Here is a 19,797-nt window from a genome sequence, read left to right as displayed (position 1 = left end):
CGCCCGGTAGTCCACACAGAAGCGCTGCGTGCCGTCCCAAGGACTGTCTGACCGCTCAATCAGCCCCTGCGCCGCCAGCTCGTTGACAATGCGCTGCATTTCCTCCCGCCTGGCTGGTGCAATACGTCGGGGCGGGCTCTTGATGGGCACACTATTTCCCGTGTTGATGCTATGCTTCACCAACCCCGTGCGACCCAGATCCAAGTCACCCCTGCTGAACATGTCGGCGTACTAGGTCAGGGTGTGGCGCATCTTCTACGTCTGCGCCTCCGTCAGGTTAGTGGCGTTCCGGTGTGCCAAATCCTCCAGGAAGTCGGGCAGCGGCCCCACAGCGGCCGGCTCCTCGCTGCCCGACGTCTCCTCTGGGCGCTCCACAAGTGCCCAGCTTGGCACCAGCGGGTACCCTCTGGGCCTCGTCGGAGAAGTTAGCTACCAGCACCGTAGCTAATTCCTCCCCGCTAACGAGGCTCCGTCCGACTGCCACGCCGTCAGCCAGCCAGCCGCAGGTTTTCCGTGGGCTCCACCATGCCTTCCGCTCCACGCATCACTCTGGACAGGCGACACGGACCCTGGCCTCCGTCCTAGGGGCAAGGTGCAGGCGCTCAGCGCGACTACCTCTGCACAGCCAACCTCCGGAAGCAAAGGCACGTCTTGACCGCGTACCCTCACCAGCTTCCGTCCGAGGTCGACACAAGCCTTGCTCTGTGTCAGGTAGTTGAGGTCCAGCAAACACGGCTCGTCCAGATTGGCGACGAACACTGGCAGCCGCTCACAGCGCTGCCCTACGCCGTCTGAACCTCCACTGGGCCCTTGAGCTGCACACAGTGCCCGTGACGCCGCACAGCCTCTGTGGCGCGTCTGGGAGTCACGTGGCGGCCAGCATATCAGGCCGAACCAAGGTCTTCTCAGCCCCAGTGTCCACTGTCAGGCGGCATGGCTTCCTGTCCACTGAGCCCTCCACCTGCATCGCACTGGTTATCCGGCAGCAGCTTACACAAGTCGGGGCCCGGGGACTGACGGCTGGGATTCAGCCCCCTTCTCCAGCCTGTCCGGGTTTCCCGCCTGCAGTACCTCCTTTGGCTTGGGGCAGGCGCTCGAACAGTGGCCAGACTTGCCACAGTCCTTGCAGCAAGGCTGAGGCGTCAGAACTCAGTCGGTCAAGCGTGTCGCCGCTCCCTCGGACAACGACTGCGCATGTGCCCCTTCTTGCCACAGCCCCAACACGAGCCGAAAACCGTCTGGGCTCACCTTCCTCGACGCCGCCTTCTTCACCTTTGCCTTCCGGCCCCGGAGGTCACGGCGGGGCTGGGCGGCCGCTCCTAGGCCGCTGGTCGTCTTCAGGAAGGCCTCGAATTCCAAGGCCCTCGCCAGCGCCACCTGCAGGTCCCCAGGGTGCGCCTGCTTAACGTAAATCTGCAGCTGCTGGTCGTGCAGAGCGTCAACAAAGAAATCACGGGCCAGCACCACGATCATCTCTTCCGGGGCAGCAGGATACGACCTTCTGACCAGCGCTTCCACGTCCTGCGCCAGCTCCGACAGTGTCTCGCCCAGCCTCGAGTCCGCTTCTTCAGGCGAGCTCGATACACCTCGGCCTGAAGGTGGTGCCCGAAACGTCGCCGCAGGGCCTCCGCCATGCTCCCGTAAGAAGCACGTTGGGCCGGCGGCAGGTGCCCCAACACCTCCACAGCCTCGTCCCAGCCCTGGGCAGCAGCTAGCATCTCAAACTGGGCAACATAGGCCTCCCAGGCCACCTTCCCGTCATACTCCGCCGGCTTGCGCCTCCCCGAACGGTGGGAAGCCGAGGGGCTGGATGGGGGAGAAAGCGGAGCAGGTGGGCTGTGAGCCGGCTGGCATGGAGAGGGCGGCGGTGAAGGCGGCAGAGAGGCAGGGTGAGTGTGTCCGACTCCGGCGCCAGCTGGACCCAAGGGGTCAGCTCCGATGGCTCCCCAACCTCCTGCGGCAGCTGCTGGCTCTGACACAACGCTGCGAGGCCCCAGGGGTTCTTGCCAGGGGCCCCACGAGGACCCCAGCAAGTCCGTCACCCTGGTGCTTGCTGCCAGCACGCGTGACACTTCTTGTTCCTCCCTGCGTGACGTTGCCAACTCTCGCCGCTGCCTCTCCGCCTCCACCTCCTCCCTCAGGCCCTGGACCTCACCTTTCAGAGTCTGCACCTCTCCCGGCAGCTCACTCTTAACGCTGTCGCAGGCCTTGTCGGTGTACTGCTGGGTTTCCGCCTTCAGGGACGAGAGACTGCTCTGGAGGACCTCGGCAAGATGGTGTGCCCTCTCGTCTGCCCTCTCTTCTGCCCTCTCAGTCTGCTCGCGTGCCCTCTCTTCTGCCCTCTGAGCCTGCTCGCGTGCCCTCTCTTCTGCCCTCTGAGCCTGCTCGCGTGCCCTCTCTTCTGCCCTCTGAGCCTGCTCGCGTGCCCTCTCTTCTGCCCTCTGAGCCTGCTCGCGTGCCCTCTCTTCTGCCCTCTGAGCCTGCTCGTGTGCCCTCTCTTCTGCCTTCTGAGCCTGCTCGCGTGCCCTCTCTTCTGCCCTCTGAGCCTGCTCGCGTGCCCTCTCTTCTGCCCTCTGAGCCTGCTCGCGTGCCCTCTCTTCTGCCCTCTGAGCCTGCTCGCGTGCCCTCTCTTCTGCCCTCTGAGCCTGCTCGCGTGCCCTCTCTTCTGCCCTCTGAGCCTGCTTGCGCGCTCTCTCGTCTGCCCTCTTTTCCATCTCGGCCAGCATGGCAGTGAACAAGTCCATCTGGCCTGGCTTCACCTCACCCGTGTCAGCTTCGGCCTTGCCCTCCTCCTCACCCTCACGGCGGCCATTTTGGGACGCCATGATGACTTGGCGCGCTTCACTGTTCACTTATCCCCACTCCTTTGACACCAAGTGTTACGCCACCCCCTACCACACACCATCCACGGGCAGGCAGGCAGTGTGATCCTCAGAACAGCCACACGGGCACCAGTCACTCACAGCGGCCCACACAGAACACCGAGGGGAGGTAGCATGAGGCAGGGCACAAAGGATACACGTTCAACGCTAAGTTCTAGTTTAATGACAGGTTCCTTACACAGTACAGCAACTTTCAAGGGCACAGAACAGTTAATCAGGCACACAGAGGCACGACAGACACGCACATGGCTCACGAACGGGGCATTCAGCTGAACCCCCGCCAGCCCAGACACGCGTCACACTCGCTTCCGCTCGCCACCCTCAACTGCCCTTCAGCAACTCTCGCTTGCAACTGCCGACTCAGCACCTCTCCTGTCTGGTGGCCGGAGGCCCTGGGCTCCCCTCTGTCTCTCTTGTCCCAACAAGTAGAGTTGCACCATGCTGAGCTAACATTGCATCATGCTTCACATACAATCATTAACATACAGCACATTCGTAACAGTATGATAAAGGAATCATGCTGTATTGTACTGCATGATCTACTCATAACCAATACAGGGCTTTGTCACATGAAACTAGAGCTCTCCTGAGGAGAGAATAGGAGAATTATGTCATGAGTCTCTCTGAGGGTGTAATTTAAGGACCATTGCAAGTGGCCTCTGACCTTCCTACCGAGCCCTGAAGAAGCTCTGCACCAAGTTTCCCACTCAGGTTAGCACTGTCCAAACACCAGATGGCTGCCTCATGTCAGATGGATGGGCAGAGAGCTCTTTGGGATGAGTACTTTGTGCAGTTGTATGCAGCAGACCCTCTGATTGGGTTACCTGCAGGGTTGGAAATGGTGTATACTGATCCATCCATTGACAAAAGCCCACTCTTTCTTGACAAGATCAGAGAGGCTGTGGCAAAGTTGAGGGGTGGAAAGGCAGCTGGTATTTGTAACATCAGTGCAGAGATGACCAGTGGGTTGCATGTGGCCTTGACTGCCTTATGGTAGTTTGGTACTATTCCTTCTGAATGGAAGTCTGGTTGTCCCTAGCTTGAAAGGGAAAGGGAACTGCCAGGATTCCAATAACTATTGCTATATTACACTGCTCAGTGTGCCAGGCAAGGTGCTTCTCCATCTGTTTCTTTTGTGGATTCGAAGCCAGCTGGTGAAGCTGCAGAGTCCTGAACAGTCTAGGTTCATGCCTGGTAAGTCAACACTGACCTTATCCTAATGGTTTGTGTACTGGTGGAATGCCAGTGTGAATTTCAACAGAGGGTGCATACATCCTATGTTGTTCTTAAGAAGACATTTGTTTCAGTGAATCACAAGGCACTCTGGGATCTGTGACTGTGGGATTCCTACAAGGACTGTTGGTCTTTAGATTGTACTCTGTGACAGTGCTATGAAGTGTGAAGTCGGGTGTGTCCAGCTTCTTTTCTGTAAACATGGGACTGAGGCAGGGCTGTGTTCTTGCCCCTTCACTTTTCAATACATGCATGGGCTAGGTATTAGGCAGAGTTATGGGCCAAAGTCATTGTGGAGCATCCTTTGGCAATACCAGTGTCACAGACCTTGTTTTTGCCGCTGATGCAGTAAGGCTCATGGAGTCACAGGAGGTTCTGGTGATTGATTTTGAGGCACTGCATTAGGAGGCAAACCCTTAGAGACTCCAGGTCTCCTGGATCAAGACCAAGCAGGCACGGATCAAGGAAAAAAGTTTTTTTTTTTTTTGCGGGTGGAAGGGGCATTAGCATTACCGGTTATCCATTCTTGGCAGTCCTGTTCCTGAATAACTGGTGGACTGATCAAAATCAGTGGGCATAGCGACCTGGACTTGGTGCCAAAGCATTCTTAGGCCAGTGTTCCTCTTTGGATCTGAAAGAGATGGCCGATTCCTCTGAGAAAAAGCACTTATAGCTGCAGCGCGCTTTTGAGCAAGTTTTCCTGTATCCACTCAGGATCATGGGGATGGCCCGGGTCCCCTGGGCCTTCCCCTTTGGATCTGCCAATGAGACCAAGGCATAGATCTTCAGAGGCTTGCTTGATAAAGCAATACAGTTTGTTTATGTGTCTGGCATTGACATTGATATCTCGGAAAATTTCACATATTGGTCATGTAGTGCAGAACGATGGGAGTCTCATCAAGAAGTCTTACAGCAGATTAACTTGGCCAATGGTATTATGGACTTGCTCTGCATGACTATGTGGTGTTGTCAGTTCCTTTGCTGAAAGATAAAGAACCCTTTTTGTTATACTCTATAATTGTGAGACACAGACATTAATAAGTAATTTGAAGAGGCGATTTGATGCCTTTGGTAAAAGTGCCTATTCATAATCATGGGATATCACTGGAATGACTGTTAAATTGGTGATTAATCCATGAGACTGAATTGAGGCCTTTTACCTTTATAATTTATTAATGCCAACTCTGGCTATATGAGCATGTGGCATGCTACCCTGAAGTTGACCCCGCTTGGTTGTATATGTAAGAAACAATCACAAATGGAGGAGGCCAAGGGGATGCCCACAAAGTTCATGAATTGAGCAAGTTGACAAATCCTTTCATATGGTACTTAGGATAGGAAGGGAGCTTGCATTGAGACTTGTTCAGAATAGCCCCTACATTTAGCATCTGAAGGTGGGTGGGGCGACACACCTCACTGGTACATGTCCCTACTGACTGATTCATATGTGATATTTTTTTGTCTTATTTCAATGTTTTTCTCCCTTTATTTGGTTGTCTTTTTGTCTCAAGGCATTTTTTTCATCAGTACCTTTATTGCCTTTGCAAAAAAGTTTTTAATTACTATACTTATTATAAATATCCTAATGTACTTGTAATATGATTGCTTAGACTCTAAGCAGTCACATGACAAATGCATTAGGATATTCATAAGTATGATAAGTCTAAGCCTTGGACTGATGATATGAGTCAGAAAAAAATATATATTTAGGAGGTATTAAAACTTAAGTAATTTGCATATGATAATGGATTATACAGCATTTCTTTTATATAAAATAATTATGGCCATTAAAATAGCCATGTTATAGGGAATTCAAAGGAAGAAAAATCAACTTCGTAGAATCTTAGATTACCTGATTTATTTACTTATACATTTATTTTCCATTCAGACTGCAGATCAGCTTGTTGGACTTCTCAATGACTTGTTTGGTCGTTTTGATATCATATGCAAGAGGAGTGGCTGTGAGAAGATCAGCACACTAGGTGACTGCTATTACAGTGTTAGTGGGTGTCCAGAGCCCAGGCCAGATCATGCCCAGTGCTGTGTGGCCATGGGCCTTGCCATGATTGATGCTATCCAGGAATTTGATGCAGCCTCCAACGAAGCTGTCAACATGAGAGTTGGCATCCACACAGGCAAGGTAATTAAAACATTTTGGTGTACAGTTGGTAGATATGTTGGTTTTCAAAGGAGCCTTGAAAAAACAGACCCAGAGTCATAGATAGGGAGAGTTTAGCCATGCTCAATCTAAGCAGGTCTCACATGATTGGTCAGTTCAGATTTCAAGGCAACAAGGTGCCGTATTGCTTATTTATTTCTTGCTCTCCTCCCCCACTCCCTTAGAGGCTACATGGGGGAGTTTTGATTTCTTGGCTTTTTTGACCACCCACTTTTTCCCACATTGGTACATATTATATACAGTAAACCCTCGATATAACGGACTAATTGGGGGGGAACTTAGTCCGTTAATGCCAAAAATCCGTTATAAGCGGCGATTAAAAAAACATGAAACAGTACCGATGAACTTAATAAACATAGGTATATATTTTTTCTTGTGTAGGCTGTGTGCACGTTGTCTGTATAGCCGCAAAGCACACTTGGCGATGGACTGCGAGGCACTGAGGCTGCCAGGTTGGCAATGGAGCCCTGCGGGAGGGCTGTATTGTTACGGGAATGGGTAAAATTTTACGAGTGCGCCAATCTCGCACTGGCAGATGAAACTTTTTTTTGGGGGGGGATAGTTTTCGGGGTGTTATGAAATAATATGATAACTGTTTCTGTCACAAACCATTAAATAATTGACTTTTCAATGCCTTTTGTTCGCCCGCCGCAGCCCGCAGCTGCACTTGCAAAATAACTCGCAAGTTATTATTATTGCTTACAGTTTCTACATTTCACTCACCGCTCACAAAGATCACGAGTGGACAAACTAGAACAAAACTAGGCAAATTAATGTTTTTCCTGCCGTGTATTCCCCCAGTGCGCATGCGTGGTGGACAGCAGAGTGACATTTCTGTGAGGCGGTATTTCTCGCAACACCGGCCCGCGAATTGGATCACACACGCCGCTGCCATGTCCCGTCCCGCGCTGCGTATTTCCGCGCCCCACACCGAGTGCAGAATAAATTTACTAACCAAACATAACAAACAAACCTACGTAACTGGGGGTTTAGCGCCCCTTGACCCCCTTAAGCTGTGTCAGTACCGACCATAGCTGGGTGTTATCGCGATAAGTTATCGCGATACTTTATCGCTGATAACAAAATCGGATTATCGACCATCCGCTACTTATTCAAATATATATCGGTATCTTCGTTACTTTTGTTACCAAACTAGCGATAATTGCTACTTTTTTCCCGCCTCTCAGAAAAAAACGTTGTCTCCCTATTGCGCATGCGTGGCCCGGTGTTGTATGAAAAAACTTCGGGGTATGAAATATCTTCGGTGATGAGATTTCATACTTAGATCATGAAAATTAAAACACTAGGTTATTTTTTTATGCTACTCAAAAATCAATATATCATAGAGAAAAATCATTTAACTTTGCCCCCAAAATGATTATTCATTACCTCAAATTTGATATTCCATATTCGTTTGTGAGCATGCCATGATACTGAAGGCACCCGGTGTTGTGTTATTTGGTGTCCCATCGTCAAAAGCTGGCGCTTTTGTTTACAAACACTGGTCTCTCGTGAATTGAGCATGGTCAGACCAGTAAGTGTAGACCTGTACAGTCTCACAATGCTTTTTTAACACATTAAGAGTTGCTGGAAAGCTGAATCAAACATACAGTACCATCATCCTCGCTGTTTCTAGAACGACACTCTGTACATATAAGTACAACTCGTACAGAGTGTCGTTCTAGAAACAGCGAGGATGGTGGTAGTGGTACTGTATGTCTGATTCAGCCTTCCAGCAACTCTTAATTGCGGTTTAAAAGCTTTGTGAGACTGTACAGGTCTACGCTTGCTGGTCTGAGCATGCACCGTTCACGAGAGACCTGTGTTTGTAAACAATTTTTGACGGTGGGGACGCCAAATAACACAACACCGGTTCAGGCATTTCTAGTATTACCGTCCATATGTACGTGTCAACGTGTGGTTTTAAGGTTTTGTAAGTTTCCTAAAATACAGATAATGAAAATTTGAATTCATCAATGTTTTTCTATCTGAAATATCAATATACAGTAAAACCCCGATTATCCGAAATGGAAGGGGGGAAGCCTCTTTCGGATAAGCCGATTTTTCGGATAATCCGGATTTATGGCCGCCATTTTGATTTTGAAACCAAACAAACACATGCTACGCTAAACAAAGTAGTATGCTTAAAACATGTGATGTAAATGTTTTATTGTATGTTTGTCTGTGTGTCTCCTTGTCTGGACCAGTGTATGTTGATACTTGTGAGCGTTGCAGATCTGAATTGTGAATGTTGCAGAGTGCGATTGTGAATGGTTGTGCAAGCTTGCAAGTGTGACCTTGATGCATCGTGCAGGTGGAGACACAGTATGATGACTCATATTATCGCGCAACTTCGTATGTTGGAAGGAATGTGGCATGGAGTGGAGAGGGAGTCGTGTTTGTGTCGTTGTCTTGAGAGTACGGTGAGAGTAGTGCAGTAGTTTGTTCGTTTCGCACCTACGTCCTTGCTGGGGCGAAGGTGCGGACGTGGTGTTGTTGAGAGTTTGTTTAATGTTTTTTGTCTAATACATTGATCTATTCGTTACAAGCTATTTCGGCAATACGTATTAGAAAGCATATTCATTTTAACTGTTCTTATCAATTTTAAATGTGTTAATATAGTACATATGTAGTTACTTTTATTTATTTTTGATGTTTTATAACGTTTTAGTATAGAAAAAAAAATTTAATTGCATTATCCAGATCAATTTCGGATAATCCGGTTTTTCGGATAATCCGCTTTCGGATAATCGGGGTTTTACTGTAGTATCGTTTTCGCCTATCGGACTTATCGCTAGCTAGTATTGGAATTGTGGATTTATATCGGGTATCGGTTATCGGTTATCGCCTATATTTGTGTCTCCAGTTAACGAATATCGTTTATCGCCGTTAAGGTTTTTCATTATCAGTTATCGGTTATCGGGAATAAGGTTTTCTGTTATCGTGCCCAGCTATGGTACCGACACTCAAAACACTTGACTATTTTCCATTTATGTCCTGGATTGATGCACAAGACTTTCTTGTGGTATAAACATGTTCTGCATTTGAATGGAAACCACGAGGAGGAAAATATTTCATCAGGTGGGATGAAAAAGACTACAGTAACCGAAGGATGAGACAACAGATAGAGGGAGGAGGGCGAGGTGGCTAGCAGATGCTATTGTAGTTACCAGAAGCGGGTGGTTCAAAAACTATTATCGGTCGGTCCCGGTGGATTTCTAACCGCCTGACCTTGTCCGTTATATCCAAAATCCATTATAAGTGGGTCTGTTATATTGAGGGTTTACTGTACTTAAAGATTTGGAAAAGTGTGCCAATTTTGAAACATTGACTGAAAGTTCAATGTGGGGTTACAGCGAGTTGAAGCAGTAGAAGGGAGACAAAATGTTTATTCACTATACAATTTTCCTTCCATTACCTAAATATGTCTTACTCTTATTAATTTAGGCTTATGATATACACCAGTGTATCCTAAACATTATGGTAGACTCAGTTTTCCAAAATACTGTCTGTTAGTTTGCTGATATCTGTTAAGGTTCCTGAACTAAAAGATTTCACTTATGAAGACATTGTATGAAATGAATTTGACAACTTTGGAAGAAAGAAGAGAAAGAGGAGATATAATTACCTTTTTAATGCACTGAAGGGACAGGTAACCAGAATTTTTGGTTTTCAGTAAAAACTGGTGTAAATCTTATCCTATTTTACTAGCTAATGCTTAAGATACCTACTTACGTGTGTAGAAAGTTTCAAGATGATATATGAAAAGAAGAGAGAAAAAAATTAATTGCCAAAATAATAACATGATATTTTGCTTCTTTTCGGTAGCCTATATAAAGAGCATACAGCTTATGATAATTTTGAAAATAGCCGTGGAAAACAGTATGCTTCAATAATGAAATGCATAGTACTTTTTCCAGAAAACACCTTTCCATCATTAGAAAATTAGTAAAATTTACCACGGTGTAGACATTGCTGACAAAAATGAGATGTAATCACATTTGAAAAATATTTTTCAGTTATTTTATTGAAAACCAAACTTTGCGAGTGATAGAAAAAAGACTGAAAAAGGTAATGAAAAAAAAAAAAAAAAAAAAAAAAAAATTATCTCTAATAGTTACTGAACAGTAGTAAATAAAGAGACAATAACTTACATTCAAGAAAACAGCAACTTTGTGTGACAGGGTGAATGTGCATGGACTAGTGGGCACCTGATGCGTAGTTTGCCATTTCCCTCCTCAGATTCTTCTTTCTTGTTCTTCTCTTGAAAGGTGCGTTCATTTTCATGTCCTCCTTCAGCAGATGATGATGTCATAATTTCCAAGATGTCACATAAATTTGTACTGACATATCCACCATTGTAATGAGCAACAACAGTATTGGTGGCAGAATCGATATACATTTTTGTAATGTTCTTATGCTTAGGGTATATGCCCCAAATTTTGGCATGTAGTGATTCATTCCTGTTTTGTGTCATCTCACGAAGACATCTTGCATCATCTCGTCTGTCGGTGGTAAGGCAATCATAAAATGCCTTCACTTCTTGTAACTGAGCATCTGTCAAATGGCAGTATACTTCCACTGAGGAGTGGGATGGTGGTTCTTCATTACGTGTCAGGCAGCTGTTGTAAAGGCACCAATATCCAGGTCCTTCGGTGTAATAGTCATGTTTTGGGTGCTTGTCAGTTGAGGAACAATGGAGAAATTTTACTTAATTATTTATTTTTTTAACCTGAGAACGGCGACAGACCTCAATTGAGGCTTGCCTGAGGAGAGGCGACAAGCCTCAATTAAGTGCGATTTTTGAACGTGTACTGAAACTGTGCCAGTAGGTTTAGATGGCTGAAAATTGGACTGGATCATGTAATATATGGCAACACTCAGTAGGACTACCCACTATCCCCACGTCATTCATTTTGCCCACGTCAATCGTCTTGCCTCATCTTGTAGTATGTCTTACAGGTAACTCTCGATTTATGCGAGTATTGTGTCCTTGAAGAGGTCGCGTAAATCAAAAACAATGTAAATCAAACAAGAGGTAGGTTTCTATTGAAAAATAAATATTCACTTCATTCAGTGGAGAGAGAGAGAGAGAGAGAGAATATCCATATCACCGAGATATCCACTCAGGCACTCAGTCTCAGCCTCACTCGTGTGAGGAAGAAATGAGGGACACCATGAGTGACTGGCTAGTATTGGTACTGGTACCGAGCAGTCTGGTACCAGTACTGTACCGTATAGCTGGTACCGTAAATACCGGTACTGGTACTGGTACCTGCCCACCTCTATTGTTGAGTAGTGTGGCAGCGTGGGTGCTGTATTGTTGTTCAAGTGGCGCGCGGGGAAAACTGAGCTCAGCTGTGTGGCTGCAGCGCCGTGTGAGTCCATTTGCGTGAGACATCTGGTGGCCACTCCATAAAATATCGCGTATAAGTGAAAAAACGTGTAAATTAAACATTTATTTGGATTTTGGACCCCGCGTTATTTAAAAAACGTGTAAACCAAACTCCCGTAAATTGAGAGCTACCTGTATTTATAAATTATTGATAAACTAAAAAAAATAAGATATAGATGAGATGTATATTAGTAGTTACAAATCTGTACGTGGTACGTGTCATTTACGCTCATGTCCCTCGTCTTGCCTCGTTGCACGTAGTCCCCCCTCGCATGTCCCAGGGGTTGCCAGCACTCAGCTAAATCCCATTTATTGACTGCTGCCACAAATAGGTTTAGAACATTTTTGTTTTCACTGTCCTATGCACTCCAATATTCCAAAGGCGCTGAGGTAGTTTTTCGAATTCTGAGAGACTCGATTTTTTAGTCAACCAGTCACCTGACAATGGCTCTCTTCAACCCTGGGATCGCTTTTCTCAGGTTAAGGGGGGCGACTACGGGGTATTTATTGACGAATATATTTAAAATTGGAAAAGTACAATTTTTCGCTCAGCATGGCGGAAAACCTAAACTACCAGATAGTGAGGTTTGTTTTTGTATAATTAAAACCCCTCCCCCCTGGAGGCCATTTTTAAATGTCCTGTGCTGTTGCGTCATAGCCGCACACACACACGTCAACATATGCGATATCATTCAATGCTTGTATATACGTAAAAAAAGAATATTTTTTCCACCTTTTTCCACCACCACCTGCTTCGACAGCACTTACTCCACCACCACCTACATCACCACCAATTGCAGAGTCAGCTACATTGCCTTATGAGACATTATTGCAGCAGCGACAGCAGATTATTCACAGATTTGTGAACATTGAGCCTGATTACAAGCAAAACTTTCATCACCGTGTTGCTTTCTTAGCTACAAACACTGTTCGAGAGGCAGAAATGCTCAGTACGGTCGTGGTGGAAAACCTTGACTTTCTGACACCCTCACCTTTAATTGAATAAAACTTTTTTATAAAGGGGGACCAGATGCCTTATCATTCTCCAGTAAGTCAACAAGGTATACACAATAATGTCTGAAAATTTCATGCCAATCAAATAAATACAAATGGTAAAACAGGAAAAAATGGAAAAAAATCTTTAGGAGCCAATATCTCGAAAAGTAGTTTTTTTAATACTTCAAAAAATTTCACAAAATCGGTAAAAAGTCTAACCGACTTTTGTTAGGTATCATTTAAAACGACAAATAAAGGACAATTTTTTGTTGGGAATGAATTTCAAAAAATGTCAAAAGAAAACGGGACATAGCGTGGAGAAAATTATAAGTGACAAAAAATCGTATTTTTTTCTTTCTTTGAAGACGAAACAAAAAATAAAAAATTTACTTCCAACAAAATGTAGATTGGTAAACAAAGTTTCTATTGTATTTTTTTTCAAAGCGATTAACTGAAAAATAAAGTCTGTGAAACAAAAAAAAAAAGAACAATATGCTTTGTTTGAGTCTGCCCTAAACTTGTTGCTTCCCATCATGACCCCCGAATTCAAGGATGATGGCCCATCCACGCAAACACTTGCCACATGTACTTGTCAACATTGTGCTCTCATTACTCCCACAATTATTCTGACACTTAGAAACAATATTTGGCCTAAATATAAGTAATACAAAGTGGTCTAAGTGGTAGATACGAAACTTCCAGAGCTTCTGCAACACTGCTCCAGATATGCCACTGCAGTGACGTGGCAACGGCTGGTGGCCGCCCATTGACAGCCTGGGCGCGTTAAGTTTGAAACACCAGACCTGGCAGGGGACCTTCAAACGCTGTTTGGGCATTTTCTAGATAATTTTACATTGACAGTAAGGGATTTTATACCATTCTGCGTGTTTTTTAGGACATTTCTTACCTTTTTAGAAGAAAAGAAAAAAAGGTAAAAATGGTTGCAGCAGTGTGTACCTATAGCCTGAGGTTCGGTGGGTTAAATTACACAGATATGCACAGACAATTGTGCTAATACTTTTGCAGAAGTTGTCACACCCTATCTACTATTTTTTGCTGTCTTTAACTCATTTCACATTTTTTTTTGTTTTTTGCTAAAAAAAATATTGCTACTCGTTACTTAAAATCTGAAAATCCACCTGATCTTTTGATGAAATCAATTTGAGACCCAGGCCATTATCTTTCAGAGGCCACGGTTGTGCTGTACATTCTGGGATGGGTAAAATACTGCACAGATTTTCCAGAGACCCAGAAAGATGACAAAAATGGGAAATAAAAGTCAGACTGAAGAACTGGGGTGGGTTTCATCAAAGTTCCCAAGTCCTTGGAAGTGTGCTCAAGGAGTCCCAAACGTGCAAGAAACCTTGGGCATGTTTCACAGCTCCCAAGCCTTAGAACTCTGCCTATCTGCTCAGCCGCCTTGGGAGGCCGTCAAGGGTCTCCCAAGCGCTCCCAAGGAAGGTTCCAAGCGTCAGACTGTAAACATGGCAGCCCGTGAACACACCCGCAAGCACCGACCAAGGAATTTTCGCCCGAGAAGGGACATCTTTAACCCTCTCGCGCACAGTAAGATACTAGAACATGCGCAAATAAAAATAGAGGAAAAATATATATAAACAAGACACTCGTTTCAAGTCTCCGTATAAAGTATTGTAGACAATAAATCCTAAGTACCAACCCTTCCCCACTTGCTATCTCGAAATTTTGTGGGCCAACTTTTAGCCGAATATATGTTTGAGCGGATTTTAGTGAGGATTCTTATGGTATCCTCAAAATCTTTCGCCTATTAGTTCCTGAGTTACACCAAGAAAACTGTATTTTTCCTCTCCGTCAGAGTAGGCTAACAACTAAAAATCGCTCCACGTTCCTCATATCGTTCCTTAGAAAGGTTGCCATATGTTACCTCTAAGAAACGTATCCCAACAAATGACACTCCAAATTTTACGCACTTTCACCGAAAATTTAATTTTAATCATTTTTTACTTTTATGACTCGTTTGGCGTCATCGTATGCGCCAGGACCTTTTACTTTGATGACGCCAACGCGTCATCATGCGTGAAGGTTAACGAGTACAATGACACCGAGTTCAAGAAGAGGTACAGGGTGGATCGTGCTGGCCTGTTGTTCGTCACTGACTTGGTGCGACACGTGATTGGCAACAGGACTGAGAGGAGCGTCGGTCACAGCGGAGCTGAAAGTGGCGTTGCCTCTGCGATACCTCGCCACCGAGAAAATGCAGCAGTGCAGCGCAGATGACTTTGGAGTTTCCCGGGCCATAGTCAGCAGAATCATCACCCAGACCGTGGATGCTCTCGTGACACAAGAGAATATGAGGCGATTCATGGGCTTCCTTTTAAACCGGGGGGCGCAGCAGAGAATGAAGGCGGAGTTTGCCGAAATTGCTGGTTTTCGGTGTGGTGGGTGCTGTTGATGGCACCCACGTAAGAATAGTGACCCCACATGAGCACGAAGAAGTGTCGTCAACCTCAAGAACTACCACAGCATCAATGTGCAAGTGTTATTTGATGCACAGTACAAGCTGCGGGCCATGGTGGCGAGGTGGCCAGGGTCTACTCACGACTCACTAAATGTTTGTTTACACCGTGGTGCCGTTGAAGATGCAGACGGAAAAAAAATATGTGCACATATTCCTTACAATGAAGATACTATCGCTGTATTTCAACTAAATATCAATTGTTTATATTTATAATTCCATAATTATATATAAGAAGTGTAATTTAGGTTAATTGAAGACATATTAGACGTCAAAGCGACGGAAGATTGGCAACGCTGGTTACTCCCAAGACCGCCAATCCTACTTGGAAGTGCTTGTGGCGCGGTGATGAAACATGCCCAAGAAATTCTCCCAACTGCGTGACGTCTCCACGCTTGGGAGAGCTCTATGATGAAACCCACCCCTGGAGACCACAATAATTTATTAATATGCTCAATAAGTACAAGATTTTCATATGTGTTCAGTAGAACCTCATTTATCTGGCATCCAAAACAATGGCACCCTCAAAACAACGGCACGGATTTGATCTGCTGTTGTTTACGGTGTTGCCATAAAAAAAATTTCAGTCCTGCTAGATTCACCCCCCAAAATTGCTAGATCAGAGCCTCAAATCACTAGATTTTAAGCAATACAATAATAATACTCTCCAAAATTGCCTAAATAGGCATTTTCACTAAAATGTTACTCGCTAGATGGCAAATGTTCCCGCTGTATCATTTCCCAAAATCTCTAGATCTAGCAGGAAAATCGCTAGCATTGCAATACAGTGAAGACTCAATACTTGAACGTCTTGGAAGTCAAACTTTTCGATACTCGAACGCAAAAGTTCAACTTGGTACTCGAAAAAATATCTGGTACTCGAACGTCCGCACACGTGGTTGTAAACAAAGGCTCCTGGCCTCTCCCTCCCCGCCGCCGCCAGTTGTCCCGCCACGGTCGTGAGAACAACAACATTCTCCTGCGTTCTGTCTGTGGTTTTTCATTTAGAAACTTACAATGGCACCAAAGAGGCTTATTAGTGGTGAAAATAGGCCTAAAAGGAAGAATGTAGTGACGACCATTGAATGGAAAAAGGAGATTATTGATAAATACGAGAAAGGAGCAAGAATCACCGATCTTGCAGCTGAGTATTGTATGGCGAAATCTACAGTAGCCACCATACTGAAGAACAAGGAGGCCATTAAGGGAGCTGATGTGGCGATGGGTGTGAAAAAGCAACTTAAGCGATCTGCGGCAGTCGAAGAAATGGAAAAATTGTTGGTGTGGATAAACGAAAGGCAGATGGCTGGTGATTCTATGTCAGAGGGCATAATTTGTGTGAAGGCTAGGCGGCTCCATGGTGATCTTATTTGTGATACTACCTCTGACTCCAGTGAAGATTTTAAAGCTAGTAAGGGGTGGTTTGGGAATTTCAAGAAGAGAACTGGAATTCATTCTGTTGTGAGGCATGGCGAGGCCGCAAGTGCTGACAAAGCTGCCGCCGAGAAGTTTGTGCCTGAATTTAAGAAATTTGTGGATAAGGAGCGCTTAAGCCCACAACAGGTCTTTAATTGTGATGAGACAGGCCTGTTTTGGAAAAAACTACCCAACAGGACCTATATAACAAAGGAAGAGAAGTGTTTGCCAGGACACAAGCCCATGAAAGACAGGCTAACCCTGCTTCTGTGCGCCAATGCTAGTGGCGACTGCAAAATTAAACCGCTGTTGGTGTACCATTCGGAAAACCCCAGGCCATTCAAGAAGAACGGTGTGCAAAAGAGCAAACTCAGTGTGATGTGGAGGGCAAACAAGAAAGCCTGGACAACCAGGCAGTTCTTCACGGAGTGGTTTGTGGAGGTGTTTGCACCTGCAGTGAAGACATACCTAATAGAGAAAAATCTACCACTCAAGGCCCTCCTGTTGATGGACAATGCCCCTGCACACCCTCCAGGCGTGGAAGAAGAATTGGGTAAGGGGTATAAATTCATAGAAGTGATGTTCCTCCCCCCCAACACCACGCCACTGATCCAACCCATGGACCAGAATGTCATCGCCAGCTTTAAGAAGCTGTACACAAAAGCACTTTTTGAGAGGTGCTTTGAGGTGACTTCTGAAACAGAGCTCACTCTGAGGGAGTTTTGGAAGAATCACTTCAGTATCCTCCACTGCCTAAGGCTTGTAGATAAAGCCTGGGGTCAAGTTTCTGTGAGGTCCTTGCAGTCTGCCTTGAAAAATCTGTGGCTGACCTGTGTGACAGCCAAGGATTTTGAGGGATTCGAGCCTTCAGTCCAGGAGTCTGCTGTGGTGGAGGACATTGTGTCTCTGGGGAGGGCCATAGGCATTGAGGTGGACAGTGATGATGTGGAGGAGCTGGTGCAAGCACACTCTGAAGACCTCACCACTGACGAGCTGCGTCAACCTCACCAGGAACAGCTGCAGGAGGTAACTGAGGAGCTGTCTTCAGGGGAGGAGGAGGGGAACAGCAAGGAAAGAGTCTCCACTGCAGAGATCAAGAAATATTTGCAGCAGTGGACAGAGTTGGGAAACTTTCTGGAGAGGTGCCACCCTGATATTGCTGCCGTACACAGAAACATAAACCAGTTTGATGAAAATTTGATGCAGCATTTCAGAGACATTTTGAAAAAAAGGCAAAGGCAGATCACATTAGAGAGATTCTTGTTGAAAAAAGAATCTAGTGAGAGTGCAAATGTTAGTGAGCCACAGCCCTCCACTAGTGGGTTCACAGGAATCACACCAGGAGACAAGTTACCAGACGAATAACCTCCCTCCTCCTCCCCACCCTTCTCCCCTCCTCTTCTACGTTATCCATCACTAGCCTTCACTGACGGTAAGTACAAATCAAAATTATAAAAAAAACTACATTGAAAGTTTTGTAAACTTAAGGTTTTGCTAAGGTTAGAACGAATTACCTGATTTATAGGTATCGGTAGTCAAACTTTTTGATACTCGAACAGCCATTTGGAACGAATTGAGTTTGAGTATTGAGTTTCCACTGTATTGTTTGTGGGTCACAGAAACAGCTAAGGTGCACGTTCTCATTATGTTTAAATTTGTTTTTCACCCGCGCCAGCCACCGCCCCTCACTGCCCCGCGCCCCCACCTCTGGCCGCTCCCCTCACCTCCGCCACCCCGCCTTGCCTGCCTCCCTCCTCTTCCTCTGACTGCCCATGCTGTTGGTGACAAGGATGACTCCTTTGAGTTGGAGTTTTCTAAAGAAAGAATTGCTGCACTGCACTTGCAAGTCGCTGACACAACAAAGACGCGTCCCCGCACTCACCAACATTACTTTGTTGATGCGTCGCTGGTCGTCGTCTGCCGGGTCCTCGCCCCGCTCTCCCTCCTCCCTCCTCACCCTGTCTTCCACCTCCTGTGAGGAGGTGGATAGACGGGGAGGGCGGGGCGGGGGTTCGGCGGACGGTGGCGGCGAACGACGACGCATCAACAGGGTGGTGATGGTGAGTGCGGGGACATGTCTTTGTTGTGTCAGCAACTCGCAAGTGTGGTGCAGCAATTCTTTCTTTAGAAAACTTTAACTTGGGGGAGTTGTCTTTGTCACCAATAGCATGGGCGGTCGGGGGAAGAGGAGGGAGGCAGGCGAGGCGGGGTGGCGGAGGTGAGGGGAGCGGCCGGTGGCAGGGGCACGGGGCGGGGAGGGGCGGTGGCTGGCATGGGTGAGGAGCAAATTTGACTAGAGTGGGAGCGTGTGTTTTTGTTGTTTCCGTGACCCACCAATATATTAATAATGTTTCATCAATGACATCACACTCGATGATATCATCGATGAAACTTGTGTTAAATCAAACATATCGCGTTAGTTAAACATATCTCCTAAAATATCAACTTGTGTTAAATCAAAAATGCGTTATTTATACTCGTGTTAATCGAGAGGTGACTGTAACCAGTGGCAGCTCGTGGAAAAAAAATTGGGGGGCTGCATAATAATTTCAAATTACAATATAATGTTAAAAATAAAATTATAGTACTTACTTATTTTGCATTTAATTACCCACCAATTCCAATGGTACAGCAGTCAAGTCAGGGATTTCAGTGCCCATATACATAAAACTTGTTACCACTAGCAAACAGCTGTTAAGACTAACATATTCCTGTTAGCCTTAACATTTTTCTGTTAACCCCTTCAACTTGAGGACGCATATACTGCGTCCTTGCGTGCCCCATGCCATATCCGAGGACGTGCATACTGCGTCCTGGTGCGCTTTAGCCAATATACAAGTTATTTTATCTATATTTCTGCTTACATCTCAAAATTATCAATTAATTTATGCTTCTTTATGTGCACCATTTGATTCTGCATGTTTTCATATATAATACATGATGATTATGTTGAGTTTATGGCTGAAAACTTGTTATATTCAATAGCAACATTTGAAATTTGGCACTGGCGGTGATCCAGGATACGGCGCGGGGCGCTGTTTTGGCCCGGCCGTAGTGAGTTTCTGTATGTACACCATTTAATTCTGCATGTTTTCATATATAATTCATGATGATTGTGTTGAGTTTATGGCTGAAAGCCTGTTATATTCAATAGCAACATTTGAAATTTGGCGCATGTGGCGATCCCGGATACGGCACGGGG

The 19,797-nt window shown here is 45.8% G+C and overlaps 1 protein-coding gene across 10 annotated transcripts in view; it reads left to right on the top strand.

Moving 5' to 3' along the window:
• LOC126983793 (adenylate cyclase type 9-like) overlaps positions 1–19,797 on the top strand; it is a 418,782-nt gene that overhangs the window by 171,490 nt on the left and 227,495 nt on the right. For all 10 annotated transcript variants that reach the window (XM_050836968.1, XM_050836942.1, XM_050836960.1 and 7 more), the window contains one exon: positions 6,004–6,255. In XM_050836968.1, the coding sequence (XP_050692925.1) occupies positions 6,004–6,255 (252 nt within the window). The remainder of the gene's footprint in view (positions 1–6,003; positions 6,256–19,797) is intronic.

This window comes from Eriocheir sinensis, chromosome 5, assembly GCF_024679095.1.
Source record: "Eriocheir sinensis breed Jianghai 21 chromosome 5, ASM2467909v1, whole genome shotgun sequence".
NCBI classification, from domain to species: Eukaryota; Metazoa; Arthropoda; class Malacostraca; order Decapoda; family Varunidae; genus Eriocheir; species Eriocheir sinensis.
Note: the sequence above shows the minus strand (reverse complement) of the source record. Positions and strands in the feature narration are given on the sequence as shown.